The 14,940-nt window shown below is 53.0% G+C and overlaps 1 protein-coding gene across 3 annotated transcripts in view; it reads right to left on the bottom strand.

Moving 5' to 3' along the window:
• map2k7 (mitogen-activated protein kinase kinase 7) overlaps positions 1–14,940 on the bottom strand; it is a 201,584-nt gene that overhangs the window by 49,715 nt on the left and 136,929 nt on the right. For all 3 annotated transcript variants that reach the window (XM_072491280.1, XM_072491282.1, XM_072491281.1), the window contains 2 exons: positions 12,636–12,716; positions 8,358–8,500 (listed from right to left, as the gene is read on the bottom strand). In XM_072491280.1, the coding sequence (XP_072347381.1) occupies positions 8,358–8,500; positions 12,636–12,716 (224 nt within the window). The remainder of the gene's footprint in view (positions 1–8,357; positions 8,501–12,635; positions 12,717–14,940) is intronic.

Here is a 14,940-nt window from a genome sequence, read left to right as displayed (position 1 = left end):
GCACTGTCAGAGGGTCAGTACTGAGGGAGTGCCGCTCTGTCAGAGGGTCAGTACTGAGGGAGTGCTGCACTGTCAGAGGGTCAGTACTGAGGGAGTGCCGCAATGTCAGAGGGTCAGTACTGAGGGAGTGCTGCACTGTCAGAGGGTCAGTTCTGAGGGAGTACTGCACTGTCAGAGGGTCAGTACTGAGGGAGCGCCGCACTGTCAAAGGGTCAGTACTGAGGAAGTGCAGCACTGTCAGAGGGTCAGTACTGAGGGAGTGCCGCACTGTCTGAGGGTCAGTACTGAGGGAGAGCTGCACTGTCAGAGGGTCAGTACTGAGGGAGTGCCGCGCTGTCAGAGGGTCAGTACTGAGGGAGTGCCGCTCTGTCAGAGGGTCAGTACTGAGGGAGTGCTGCACTGTCAGAGGGTCAGTACTGAGGGAGTGCCGCAATGTCAGAGGGTCAGTACTGTGGGAGTGCTGCACTGCCAGAGGATCAGTACTGAGGGAGTGCTGCACTGTCAGAGGGTCAGAACTGAGGGAGTGCCGCACTGTCAGAGGGTTAGTACTGAGGGAGTGCTGCACTGTCAGAGGGTCAGTAGTGAGGGAGCGCCGCACTGTCAGAGGGTCAGTACTGAGGGAGTGCCGCACTGTCAGAGGGTCAGTACTGAGGGAGATCCGCACTGTCAGAGGGTCAGTACTGAGGGAGTGCCGCACTGTCTGAGGGTCAGTACTGAGGGAGAGCTGCACTGTCAGAGGGTCAGTACTGAGGGAGTGCCGCGCTGTCAGAGGGTCAGTACTGAGGGAGTGCCGCTCTGTCAGAGGGTCAGTACTGAGGGAGTGCTGCACTGTCAGAGGGTCAGTACTGAGGGAGTGCCGCAATGTCAGAGGGTCAGTACTGTGGGAGTGCTGCACTGCCAGAGGGTCAGATCTGAGGGAGTGCTGCACTGTCAGAGGGTCAGAACTGAGGGAGTGCCGCACTGTCAGAGGGTTAGTACTGAGGGAGTGCTGCACTGTCAGAGGTTCAGTAGTGAGGGAGCGCCGCACTTTCAGAGGGTCAGTACTGAGGGAGTGCCGCACTGTCAGAGGGTCAGTACTGAGGGAGATCCGCACTGTCAGAGGGTCAGTACTGAGGGAGTGCTGCACTGTCAACGGTCAGTACTGAGGGAGATCCGCACTGTAAGAGGGTCAGTACTGAGGGAGTGCTGCACTGCCAGAGGGTCAGAACTGAGGGAGTGCCGCGCTGTCAGAGGGTCAGTACTGAGGGAGAGAAGGACTGTCAGAGGGTCAGTACTGAAGGAGAGCTGCACTGTCAGAGGGTCAGGACTGAGGGAGTGCCGCACTGTCAGAGGGTCAGTACTGAGGGAGTGCTGCACTGCCAGAGGGTCAGAACTGAGGGAGTGCCGCGCTGTCAGAGGGTCAGTACTGAGGGAGAGCTGCACTGTCAGAGGGTCAGTACTGAGGGAGTGCTGCACTGTCAGAGGGTCAGTACTGAGGGAGCGGCGCACTGTCAGAGGGTCAGTACTGAGGGAGTGCTGCACTGCCAGAGGGTCAGAACTGAGGGAGTGCCGCACTGTCAGAGGGTCAGTACTGAGGGAGAGCTGCACTGTCAGAAGGTCAGTACTGAGGGAGTGCTGCACTGTCAGAGGGTCAGTACTGAGGGAGTGCCGCACTGTCAGAGGGTCAGTACTGAGGGAGTGCTGCACTGTCAGAGGGTCAGTACTGAGGGAGTGCTGCACTGTCAGAGGGTCAGTTCTGAGGGAGTACTGCACTGTCAGAGGGTCAGTACTGAGGGAGTGCTGCACTGTCAGAGGGTCAGTACTGAGGGAGTGCTGCACTGTCAGAGGGTCAGTACTGAGAGAGTGCTGCACTGCCAGAGGGTCAGAACTGAGGGAGTGCTGCACTGTCAGAGGGTCAGTACTGAGGGAGAGCTGCACTGTCAGAGGGTCAGAACTGAGGGAGTGCCGCACTGTCAGAGGGTCAGTACTGAGGGAGAGAAGGACTGTCAGAGGGTCAGTACTGAAGGAGAGCTGCACTGTCAGAGGGTCAGGACTGAGGGAGTGCCGCACTGTCAGAGGGTCAGTACTGAGGGAGAGCTGCACTGTCAGAGGGTCAGTACTGAGGGAGTGCCGCGCTGTCAGAGGGTCAGTACAGAGGGAGTGCTGCACTGTCAGAGGGTCAGTACTGAGGGAGTGCCGCTCTGTCAGAGGGTCAGTACTGAGGGAGTGCTGCACTGTCAGAGGGTCAGTACTGAGGGAGTGCCGCAATGTCAGAGGGTCAGTACTGAGGGAGTGCTGCACTGTCAGAGGGTCAGTTCTGAGGGAGTACTGCACTGCCAGAGGGTCAGAACTGAGGGTGTGCTGCACTGTCAGAGGGTCAGTACTGAGGGAGTGCTGCACTGTCAGAGGGTCAGTACTGAGAGAGTGCTGCACTGCCAGAGGGTCAGAACTGAGGGAGTGCTGCACTGTCAGATGGTCAGTACTGAAGGAGAGCTGCACTGTCAGAGGGTCAGAACTGAGGGAGTGCCGCACTGTCAGAGGGTCAGTACTGAGGGAGAGAAGGACTGTCAGAGGGTCAGTACTGAAGGAGAGCTGCACTGTCAGAGGGTCAGGACTGAGGGAGTGCCGCACTGTCAGAGGGTCAGTACTGAGGGAGTGCTGCACTGTCAGAGGGTCAGTACTGAGGGAGTGCCGCACTGCCAGAGGGTCAGAACTGAGGGAGTGCAGCACTGACAGAGGGTCAGGACTGAAAGAGTGCCGCACTTTCAGAGGGTCAGTACTGAGGGAGTGCTGCACTGTCAGAGGGTCAGTACTGAGGGAGAGCTGCACTGTCAGAGGGTCAGTACTGAGGGAATGCCGCACTGTCAGAGGGTCAGTACTGAGGGAGTGCTGCACTGTCAGAGGGTCTGTAGTGAGGGAGCGCCGCACTGTCAGAGGGTCAGTACAGAGGGAGTGCCGCACTGTCAGAGGGTCAGTACTGAGGGAGTGCCGCACTGTCAGAGGGTCAGTACTGAGGGAGATCCGCACTGTCAGAGGGTCAGTACTGAGGGAGTGCTGCACTGTCAGACGGTCAGTACTGAGGGAGATTCGCACTGTAAGAGGGTCAGTACTGAGGGAGTGCTGCACTGCCAGAGGGTCAGAACTGAGGGAGTGCTGCACTGTCAGAGGGTCAGTACTGAGGGAGTGCTGCACTGTCAGAGGGTCAGTACTGAGGGAGAGGTGCACTGTCATGGGGTCAGTACTGAGGGAATGCCGCACTGTCAGAGGGTCAGTAGTGAGGGAGCGCCGCACTGTCAGAGGGTCAGTACTGAGGGAGTGCCGCACTGTCAGAGGGTCAGTACTGAGGGAGATCCGCACTGTCAGAGGGTCAGTACTGAGGGAGTGCTGCACTGTCAGACGGTCAGTACTGAGGGAGATTCGCACTGTAAGAAGGTCAGTACTGAGGGAGTGCTGCACTGCCAGAGGGTCAGAACTGAGGGAGTGCCGCACTGTCAGAGGGTCAGTACTGAGGGAGAGCTGCACTGTCAGAGGGTAAGTACTGAGGGAGTGCTGCACTGTCAGAGGGTCAGTACTGAGGGTGCGGCGCACTGTCAGAGGGTCAGTACTGAGGGAGTGCTGCACTGCCAGGGGGTCAGAACTGAGGGAGTGCCGCACTGTCAGAGGGTCAGTACTGAGGGAGAGCTGCACTGTCAGAGGGTCAGTACTGAGGGAGTGCTGCACTGTCAGAGGGTCAGTACTGAGGCAGTGCCGCACTGTCAGAGGGTCAGTACTGAGGGAGTGCTGCACTGTCAGAGGGTCAGTATTGAGGGAGCGCCGCACTGTCAAAGGGTTAGTACTGAGGAAGTGCTGCACTGTCAGACGGTCAGTACTGAGGGAGTGCTGCACTGTCAGAGGGTCAGTACTGAGGGAGTGCCGCACTGTCAGACGGTCAGTACTGAGGGAGTGCTGCACTGTCAGAGGGTCAGTACTGAGGGAGTGCTGCACTGTCAGAGGGTCAGTACTGAGGGAGTGCCGCACTGTCAGAGGGTCAGTACTGAGGGAGTGCCGCACAGTCAGAGGGTCAGTACTGAGGGAGCGCTGCACTGTCCGACGGTCAGTACTGAGGGAGTGCTGCACTGTCAGGGGGTCAGTGCTGAGGGAATGCCGCACTGTCAGAGGGTCAGTGCTGAGGGAATGCCGCACTGTCAGAGGGTCAGTGCTGAGGGAGTGCCGCACTGTCAGAGGGTCAGTACTGAGGGAGTGCTGCACTGTCAGGGGGTCAGTGCTGAGGGAGTGCTGCACTGTCAGACGGTCAGTACTGAAGGAGCGCCGCACTGTCAGAGGGTCAGTACTGAGCGAGTGCCGCACTGTCAGAGGGTCAGTACTGAGGGAGTGCTGCACTGTCAGAGGGTCAGTACTGAGGGAGTGCCGCACTGTCAGAGGGTCAGTACTGAGGGAGCGCTGCACTGTCAGAGGGTCAGTACTGAGGGAGTGCTGCACTGTCAGAGGGTCAGTACTGAGGGAGTGCCGCTCTGTCAGAGGGTCAGTACTGAGGGAGTGCTGCACTGTCAGAGGGTCAGTACTGAGGGAGTGCCGCAATGTCAGAGGGTCAGTACTGAGGGAGTGCTGCACTGTCAGAGGGTCAGTTCTGAGGGAGTACTGCACTGCCAGAGGGTCAGAACTGAGGGTGTGCTGCACTGTCAGAGGGTCAGTACTGAGGGAGTGCTGCACTGTCAGAGGGTCAGTACTGAGAGAGTGCTGCACTGCCAGAGGGTCAGAACTGAGGGAGTGCTGCACTGTCAGAGGGTCAGTACTGAAGGAGAGCTGCACTGTCAGAGGGTCAGAACTGAGGGAGTGCCGCACTGTCAGAGGGTCAGTACTGAGGGAGAGAAGGACTGTCAGAGGGTCAGTACTGAAGGAGAGCTGCACTGTCAGAGGGTCAGGACTGAGGGAGTGCCGCACTGTCAGAGGGTCAGTACTGAGGGAGTGCTGCACTGTCAGAGGGTCAGTACTGAGGGAGTGCCGCACTGCCAGAGGGTCAGAACTGAGGGAGTGCAGCACTGACAGAGGGTCAGGACTGAAAGAGTGCCGCACTTTCAGAGGGTCAGTACTGAGGGAGTGCTGCACTGTCAGAGGGTCAGTACTGAGGGAGAGCTGCACTGTCAGAGGGTCAGTACTGAGGGAATGCCGCACTGTCAGAGGGTCAGTACTGAGGGAGTGCTGCACTGTCAGAGGGTCTGTAGTGAGGGAGCGCCGCACTGTCAGAGGGTCAGTACAGAGGGAGTGCCGCACTGTCAGAGGGTCAGTACTGAGGGAGTGCCGCACTGTCAGAGGGTCAGTACTGAGGGAGATCCGCACTGTCAGAGGGTCAGTACTGAGGGAGTGCTGCACTGTCAGACGGTCAGTACTGAGGGAGATTCGCACTGTAAGAGGGTCAGTACTGAGGGAGTGCTGCACTGCCAGAGGGTCAGAACTGAGGGAGTGCTGCACTGTCAGAGGGTCAGTACTGAGGGAGTGCTGCACTGTCAGAGGGTCAGTACTGAGGGAGAGGTGCACTGTCATGGGGTCAGTACTGAGGGAATGCCGCACTGTCAGAGGGTCAGTAGTGAGGGAGCGCCGCACTGTCAGAGGGTCAGTACTGAGGGAGTGCCGCACTGTCAGAGGGTCAGTACTGAGGGAGATCCGCACTGTCAGAGGGTCAGTACTGAGGGAGTGCTGCACTGTCAGACGGTCAGTACTGAGGGAGATTCGCACTGTAAGAAGGTCAGTACTGAGGGAGTGCTGCACTGCCAGAGGGTCAGAACTGAGGGAGTGCCGCACTGTCAGAGGGTCAGTACTGAGGGAGAGCTGCACTGTCAGAGGGTAAGTACTGAGGGAGTGCTGCACTGTCAGAGGGTCAGTACTGAGGGTGCGGCGCACTGTCAGAGGGTCAGTACTGAGGGAGTGCTGCACTGCCAGGGGGTCAGAACTGAGGGAGTGCCGCACTGTCAGAGGGTCAGTACTGAGGGAGAGCTGCACTGTCAGAGGGTCAGTACTGAGGGAGTGCTGCACTGTCAGAGGGTCAGTACTGAGGCAGTGCCGCACTGTCAGAGGGTCAGTACTGAGGGAGTGCTGCACTGTCAGAGGGTCAGTATTGAGGGAGCGCCGCACTGTCAAAGGGTTAGTACTGAGGAAGTGCTGCACTGTCAGACGGTCAGTACTGAGGGAGTGCTGCACTGTCAGAGGGTCAGTACTGAGGGAGTGCCGCACTGTCAGACGGTCAGTACTGAGGGAGTGCTGCACTGTCAGAGGGTCAGTACTGAGGGAGTGCTGCACTGTCAGAGGGTCAGTACTGAGGGAGTGCCGCACTGTCAGAGGGTCAGTACTGAGGGAGTGCCGCACAGTCAGAGGGTCAGTACTGAGGGAGCGCTGCACTGTCCGACGGTCAGTACTGAGGGAGTGCTGCACTGTCAGGGGGTCAGTGCTGAGGGAATGCCGCACTGTCAGAGGGTCAGTGCTGAGGGAATGCCGCACTGTCAGAGGGTCAGTGCTGAGGGAGTGCCGCACTGTCAGAGGGTCAGTACTGAGGGAGTGCTGCACTGTCAGGGGGTCAGTGCTGAGGGAGTGCTGCACTGTCAGACGGTCAGTACTGAAGGAGCGCCGCACTGTCAGAGGGTCAGTACTGAGCGAGTGCCGCACTGTCAGAGGGTCAGTACTGAGGGAGTGCTGCACTGTCAGAGGGTCAGTACTGAGGGAGTGCCGCACTGTCAGAGGGTCAGTACTGAGGGAGCGCTGCACTGTCAGAGGGTCAGTACTGAGGGAGTGCTGCACTGTCAGAGGGTCAGTACTGAGGGAGTGCCGCACTGTCAGACGGTCAGTACTGAGGGAGTGCTGCACTGTCAGAGGGTCAGTACTGAGGGAGTGCCGCACTGTCAGACGGTCAGTACTGAGGGAGTGCTGCACTGTCAGAGGGTCAGTACTGAGGGAGTGCTGCACTGTCAGAGGGTCAGTACTGAGGGAGTGCCGCACTGTCAGAGGGTCAGTACTGAGGGAGTGCCGCACAGTCAGAGGGTCAGTACTGAGGGAGCGCTGCACTGTCCGACGGTCAGTACTGAGGGAGTGCTGCACTGTCAGGGGGTCAGTGCTGAGAGAATGCCGCACTGTCAGAGGGTCAGTGCTGAGGGAATGCCGCACTGTCAGAGGGTCAGTGCTGAGGGAGTGCCGCACTGTCAGAGGGTCAGTGCTGAGGGAATGCCGCACTGTCAGAGGGTCAGTGCTGAGGGAGTGCCGCACTGTCAGAGGGTCAGTACTGAGGGAGTGCTGCACTGTCAGGGGGTCAGTGCTGAGGGAATGCCGCACTGTCAGAGGGTCAGTGCTGAGGGAGTGCTGCACTGTCAGAGGATCAGTGCTGAGGGAATGCCGCACTGTCAGAGGGTCAGTGCTGAGGGAGTGCTGCACTGTCAGAGGGTCAGTGCTGAGGGAGTGCCGCACTGTCAGAGGTGCCCTCTTACCGAGGAAGCTTTAATTGCCGCCTAGCTGCTCAGCAGATGCAAAGGAAATGTTTTCTAAGGAGAGCCAGGGGAGATGTCCCTCGTGCCTTGGTCAATATTGATCCCTCCTCCAACATCCCAAAAAGCAGATGGTTTGGTCAGGAACACACTGCTCTTTGTAGAGTGTGGGGGCAAAATGGCTGCTACAATTCCGAGGCTCCAGACTGAGCACATTGCAAAGTCCATCACTGGCTGTAACGCGCTTTGGGACTTCTCATTGCCTCTCGTTCTGTACTTTCAGGAATCCTGCGTATAAAATCCTATTCTCAATCCACGGAGACCGGCTCATAGAAACATAGAAAATAGGAGCAGGAGGAGGCTATTTGGCCCCTCGAGCCTGCCCCCCATTCATTATGATCCTGGCTGATCATCAAGTTCAATACCCTGGTCCCTTTAGCCCCAAGAGCTGTATCTAATTCCTTCTTGAAATTACACAATGTATTAGCCTCAACTACTTTCTGTGGGAGTGAATTCCACAGATTCTCCGCTCTCTGGGTGAAGAAATTTCTCCTCACCTCAGTCCTAAAAGGTTTACCCCTTATCCTCAAACTATGACCCCTTGTTCTGGACTCCCCCACCATCAGGAACATTCTATCTGAATCTACCCAGTCTAATCCTGTTAGAATTTTCTATAAATTCCCCACTCACTCTCCTCAACTCCAGTGAACATAATCCGAGCCGATTCAGTCCCTCGTCATATGACAGTCCCGCCATCCCTCCCTCCACAGCAAGAACATCCTTCCTCAGATAAGGGCACCAAAACTGCATTAATTAAGCGAAATGAAGAAAATGGTCAATTCTAACAAAACCTAAACATCAACAAAATGTGCAACACATTTGCAGCAAGCCCTCCCCGAGGGTTTTACTCACCTATCTTTAACAAATGACTGAAAGTCCAGTGAGAAACCCATGCTTTGAGGGAGCAGAGGAGGGTCTTCCTGCAGCACCTTGGTTAACACCTCAAAGTCTGTTTTACAGTTTTTATATGGAAACTGCCCCGTCGCGAGTTCGACCTGCGAACGATCAGAGAGCTGGGTTAGTGTCAGATACTGCACAGAGTAAGGCTCAAAATCCAGATCCTGCTCCACACCAGAGGGCACAGGGATCAGGCCAACTCCAGGACAGGCACAGCAATATTAAATCAAACTACTAATCATCCTCCACGTGTAAAACTACGCAAGCTGATCTGACCAATCAGGTGCAACAATGACAGATGCCAATTACTGATCACATCAGTGTGGTTAGTGTGAATATCAGTGAGTGTGTCAGTGTGGTTAGTGTGAATATCAGTGAGTGTGTCAGTGTGGTTAGTGTGAATATCAGTGAGTGTGTCAGTGTGGTTAGTGTGAATATCAGTGAGTGTGTCAGTTCAGTTAGTGTGAATTTCAGTGAGTGTCTCAGTTTGGTTAGTGTGAATATCAGTGTGTGTGTCAGTGTGGTTAGTGTGAATATCAGTGAGTGTCAGTGTGGTTAGTGTGAATATCAGTGAGTGTGTCAGTTCAGTTAGTGTGAATATCAGTGAGTGTGTCAGTTCAGTTAGTGTGAATATCAATGAGTGTGTCAGTTTGGTTAGTGTGAATATCAGTGAGTGTGTCAGTGTGGTTAGTGTGAATATCAGTGAGTGTGTCAGTGTGGTTAGTGTGAATATCAGTGAGTGTCAGTGTGGTTAGTGTGAACATCAGTGAGTGTGTCGGTGCGGTTAGTGTGAATATCAGTGAGTGTGTCGGTGTGGTTAGTGTGAATATCAGTGAGTGTGTCAGTGTGGTTAGTGTGAATATCAGTGAGTGTGTCGGTGCGGTTAGTGCGAATATCAGTGTGTGTGTCGGTGCGGTTAGTGTGAATATCAGTGAGTGTGTCGGTGCGGTTAGTGTGAATATCAGTGAGTGTGTCGGTGCAGTTAGTGTGAATATCAGTGTGTGTGTGTCGGTGCGGTTTGTGTGAATATCAGTGTGTGTGTCGGTGCGGTTAGTGTGAATATCAGTGAGTGTGTCGGTGTGGTTAGTGTGAATGTCAGTGTGTGTGTCGGTGTGGTTAATGTGAATATCAGTGAGCGTGTCGATGTGAATATCAGTGAGCGTGTCGGTGCGGTTAGTGTGAATATCAGTGTGTGTGTCAGTGCGGTTAGTGTGAATATCAGTGAGCGTGTCGGTGCGGTTAGTGTGAATATCAGTGTGCGTGTCGGTGCGGTTAGTGTGAATATCAGTGTGTGTGTCGGTGCGGTTCGTGTGAATATCAGTGAGTGTGTCGGTGCGGTTAGTGTGAATATCAGTGAGTGTGTCGGTGCGGTTCGTGTGAATATCAGTGAGTGTGTCGGTGCGGTTAGTGTGAATATCAGTGTGTGTGTCGGTGCGGTTTGTGTGAATATCAGTGTGTGTGTCGGTGCAGTTAGTGTGAATATCAGTGAGTGTGTCGGTGTGGTTAGTGTGAATGTCAGTGTGTGTGTCGGTGTGGTTAGTGTTAATATCAGTGAGCGTGTCGATGTGAATATCAGTGAGTGTGTCGGTGTGGTTAGTGTGAATATCAGTGAGCGTGCTGGTGTGAATATCAGTGAGTGTGTCGGTGCGGGTAGTGTGAATATCAGTGTGTTTGTCGGTGCGGTTAGTGTGAATATCAGTGTGTCGGTGTGGTTAGTGTGAATATCAGTGTGTGTGTCGGTGCGGTTAGTGTGAATATCAGTGAGCGTGTCGGTGTGGTTAGTGTGAATATCAGTGTGTGTTGGTGTGGTTAGTGTGAATATCAGTGAGCGTGTCGGTGTGGTTAGTGTGAATATCAGTGTGTGTGTCGGTGTGGTGAGTGTGAATATCAGTGTGTGTGTTGGTGCGGTTAGTGTGAATATCAGTGTGTGTGTCAGTGCGGTTAGTGTGAATATCAGTGAGCGTGTCGGTGTGGTTAGTGTGAATATCAGTGAGCGTGTCGGTGTGAATATCAGTGAGTGTGTCGGTGCGGTTAGTGTGAATATCAGTGTGTGTGTCGGTGTGGTTAGTGTGAATATCAGTGTGTGTGTCGGTGCGGTTAGTGTGAATATCAGTGAGTGCGTCGGTGTGGTTAGTGTGAATATCACTGTGTGTGTCGGTGTGGTTAGTGTGAATATCAGTGTGTGTGTCGGTGCGGTTAGTGTGAATATCAGTGAGTGCGTCGGTGTGGTTAGTGTGAATATCACTGTGTGTCGGTGTGGTTAGTGTGAATATCATTGTGTGTGTCGGTGCGGTTAGTGTGAATATCAGTGAGAGTGTCAGTGTGGTTAGTGTGAATATCAGTGTGTGTGTTGGTGCGGTTAGTGTGAATATCAGTGAGCGTGTCGGTGTGAATATCAGTGAGTGTGTCGGTGTGGTTAGTGTGAATATCAGTGAGCGTGCCGGTGTGAATATCAGTGAGTGTGTTGGTGTGGTTAGTGTGAATATCAGTGAGCGTGTCAGTGTGAATATCAGTGAGTGTGTCGGTGCGGGTAGTGTGAATATCAGTGTGTGTGTCGGTGCGGTTAGTGTGAATATCAGTGAGCGTGTCGGTGTGAATATCAGTGAGTGTGTCGGTGTGGTTAGTGTGAATATCAGTGAGCGTGCCGGTGTGAATATCAGTGAGTGTGTTGGTGTGGTTAGTGTGAATATCAGTGTGTGTGTCGGTGTGGTTAGTGTGAATATCAGTGAGCGTGTCAGTGTGAATATCAGTGAGTGTGTCGGTGCGGTTAGTGTGAATATCAGTGAGTGTGTCGGTGTGGTTAGTGTGAATATCAGTGTGTGTGTCGGTGCGGTTAGTGAGAATATCAGTGAGCGTGTCGGTGTGGTTAGTGTGAATATCAGTGTGTGTGTCGGTGTGGTTAGTGTGAATATCAGTGAGCGTGTCGGTGTGGTTAGTGTGAATATCAGTGTGTGTGTCGGTGCGGTTAGTGTGAATATCAGTGAGTGTGTCGGTGTGGTTAGTGTGAATATCAGTGTGTGCGATGGTGTGGTTAGTGTGAATATCAGTGTGTGTGTCGGTGTGGTTAGTGTGAATATCAGTGTGTGTGTCGATGTGAATATCAGTGTGTGTGTCGGTGTGGTTAGTGTGAATATCAGTGTGTGTGTCGGTGCGGTTAGTGTGAATATCAGTGAGTGTCGGTGTGGTTAGTGTGAATATCAGTCAGTGTGTCGGTGTGGTTAGTGAGAATATCAGTGAGCGTGTCGGTGTGGTTAGTGTGAATATCAGTGTGTGTGTCGGTGTGGTTAGTGTGAATATCAGTGAGCGTGTCGGTGCGGTTAGTGTGAATATCAGTGAGTGTGTCGGTGTGGTTAGTGTGAATATCAGTGTGTGCGATGGTGTGGTTAGTGTGAATATCAGTGTGTGTGTCGGTGTGGTTAGTGTGAATATCAGTGTGTGTGTCGATGTGAATATCAGTGTGTGTGTCGGTGTGGTTAGTGTGAATATCAGTGTGTGTGTCGGTGCGGTTAGTGTGAATATCAGTGAGTGTCGGTGTGGTTAGTGTGAATATCAGTCAGTGTGTCGGTGTGGTTAGTGTGAATATCAGTGTGTGTGTCGGTGTGGTTAGTGTGAATATCAGTGAGTGTGTCGGTGTGGTTAGTGTGAATATCAGTGTGTGTGTCGGTGTGGTTAGTGTGAATATCAGTGTGTGTGTCGGTGTGGTTAGTGTGAATATCAGTGTGTGTGTCGGTGTGGTTAGTGTGAATATCAGTATGTGTGTCAGTGTGAATATCAGTGAGTGTGAATTTCAGTGAGTGTGTCAGTGTGAATATCAGTGAGCGTGTCGGTGTGGTTATTGTGAATATCAGTGTGTGTCGGTGTGGTTAGTGTGAATATCAGTGAGTGTGTCGGTGTGGTTATTGTGAATATCAGTGAGTGTGTCGGTGCGGTTAGTGTGAATATCAGTGAGTGTGTCGGTGTTGCTAGTGTGAATATCAGTGAGCGTGTCAGTGTGAATATCAGTGAGCGTGTCGGTGCGGTTATTGTGAATATCAGTGAGCGTGTCAGTATGGTTAGTGAATATCGGTGTGTGAGTCATTAGTGAAGTTAGTGACTGCAGTATTGCAGTAAAGTTGGAGTGTAGCGGTCCATCATTGTTACAATGAGAATCTCAGTGTCCTGCAGTCCTGTTGGAGAGGGTTTAATTTTCCAACACAATAACCATGTTTCATTGCCGACACTTTTTCCACGTACCAGTGAAATCCCCAGGCTCCAGACGTCCGCTCTGATATCATAATCTGGTTTGGTGGGATCGGGGGGATCTATCCGTTCCGGCTGTGGACAAAGAGGGAATAAACTCAACACATGGCGGGGTAACCGTGCTGACTACCTTACGCACCCCCAGCTCCTTATCGCCCGTTAGTTCAGTCCATCACCCTCCCCCCCCACCCTCGCTGCTTAGACAAGCCGTCATCGGCTGTTTAGCTTTACACCAAAATCGTTGTGCTCTGCCTCTCAAATCCTCCGCCAATGCAAACTGTCTCACTCCATCTCCAGACGGCACATGATTCGGAACACAGTCAAATATCCTCTAAACAGCCACTTCCCCAAGGACATCGATGTCAGCTTCTGTCCTCCATCCACGTAACGCAAGCCCCTCACCCCTGATACCATTCTCGTCAATCGTCTGCACATTGTCTCTGCCCCAATGTCGACACAATACTCCAGGCGAGGGTGAAGGAATCTTATGGACAGGTTCACCTTCCTGCTTGACACCTCCACGTCTAAAGATCAGGATCTCCTTGTCCCCTTTGGCCCTGCCACCCTCACAACCCCCAGCTCCCTATGTTCTTCAAAGCCCTTTCGGACTATCAGCATTCTTTCTGATCACAGTGCTCCAGTTTGCACTGTTCTCCGTTGCAGTCCAGCCGTCCCGTGTCTGCCTGTTCCACTCACCTGCCCACATCCTCCTGAACATGTGGACGAAGAGGAGCAGGCTCAGCCCCCACCAACTGTTGCTCTCCACTGCAAACTCTGGTTCAATAGCTTTACTCTGGAGTAATCCTAGTGCTTTCCCATAGTTAATCAAAACCTCAGGATTCGATCATCGCCATTCCCAAAATGTTCCCCGACTGACACTTGACCCTGATCATTCCCCAGATTCATATTTAGCTCAGCCTCATTCCATTGTTGGAATTCAGTAAGGCGTTTGATAAGGTTCCCCATGGTCGGCTCATGAAGAAAGTAAGGAGGTGTGGGATAGAGGGAAATTTGGCGATTGGATCAGTAACTGGCTATCACATAGAAAACAGAGGGTGGTGGTGGATGGAAAATGTTCAGACTGGAGACCAGTTACCAGCGGTGTACCACAGGGAGCAGTGCTGGGTCCTCTGCTATTTGTGATTTTTATCAATGACATGGAGGAGGGGGCTGAAGGGTGGGTCAGTAAATTTGCTGATGACACCAAGATTGGTGGAGTAGTGGATGAGGTACTACTTGCTGTAGGCTGCAAAGAGACATTGATAGGATGCAGAGCTGGGCCGGAAAACGGCAGATGGCGTTTAACCCTGATAAGTGCGAGGTGATTCATTTTGGTAGAAAAAAATTGAATGCGGATTACAGGGTCAACGGCAGGGTTCTGAGGAATGTGGAGGAACAGAGATATCTTGGGGTTCATGTCCACAGATCTCTGAAGGTTGCCACTCAAGTGGATAGAGCCGTGAAGAAGGCTTTTTGTGTGTTAGCGTTTATTAACAGGGGGCGTGAGTTTAAGAGCCGTGGGGATGTACTGCAACTATACATGACCCTGGCGAGACCACATTTGGAGCACTGTGTGCAGTTCTGGTCACCTCATTATAGGAAGGATGTGGAAGCATTGGCAAGGGCGCAAAGGAGATTTACCAGGATGCTGCTTGGTTTGGAGGATAGGTCTTATGAGGAAAGGTTGAGGGAGCTAGGGCTTTTCTCTTTGGAGCGGAGGAGGATGAGGCGCGACTTAATAGAAGTTTATAAGATAATGAGGGGGATAGATAGAGTGGACGTTCAGAGACTATTTCCTCGGGTGGATGTAGCTGTTGCAAGGGGGCATAACTATAAGATTCAGGGTGGGAGATATAGGAGGGATGTCCGAGGTAGGTTCTTTACTCAGAGAGTGGTTAGGGTGTGGAATGAACTGCCTGCTGTGATAGTGGAGTCGGACACTTTAGGAACTTTCAAGCAGTTATTGGATAGGCACATGGAGCACACCAGAATGACAGGGAGTGGGATAGCTTGATCTTGGTTTCGGACAAAGCTTGGCACATATTTCAGTAAGCTCAGGGAAGGTGGTAAAAGAGGGGGAGGGGTGGCATTGTTAGTCAAGGACAGTATTACGGTGGCAGAAAGGACGTTTGATGAGGACTCGTCTACTGAGGTAGTATGGGCTGAGGTTAGAAACAGGAAAGGAGAGGTCACCCTGTTAGGGGTTTTCTATAGGCCTCCGAAAAGTTCCAGAGATGTAGAGGAGAGGATTGCAAAGATGATTCTGGATAGGAGCGAAAGCAACAGGGTAGTTGTAATG

The sequence above is a fragment of the Scyliorhinus torazame genome, chromosome 27 (assembly GCF_047496885.1).
Source record: "Scyliorhinus torazame isolate Kashiwa2021f chromosome 27, sScyTor2.1, whole genome shotgun sequence".
Taxonomy (NCBI): Eukaryota; Metazoa; Chordata; class Chondrichthyes; order Carcharhiniformes; family Scyliorhinidae; genus Scyliorhinus; species Scyliorhinus torazame.
The sequence above is the reverse complement of the archived record's forward strand: the minus strand, read 5'-3'. Positions and strand labels throughout refer to the sequence as shown.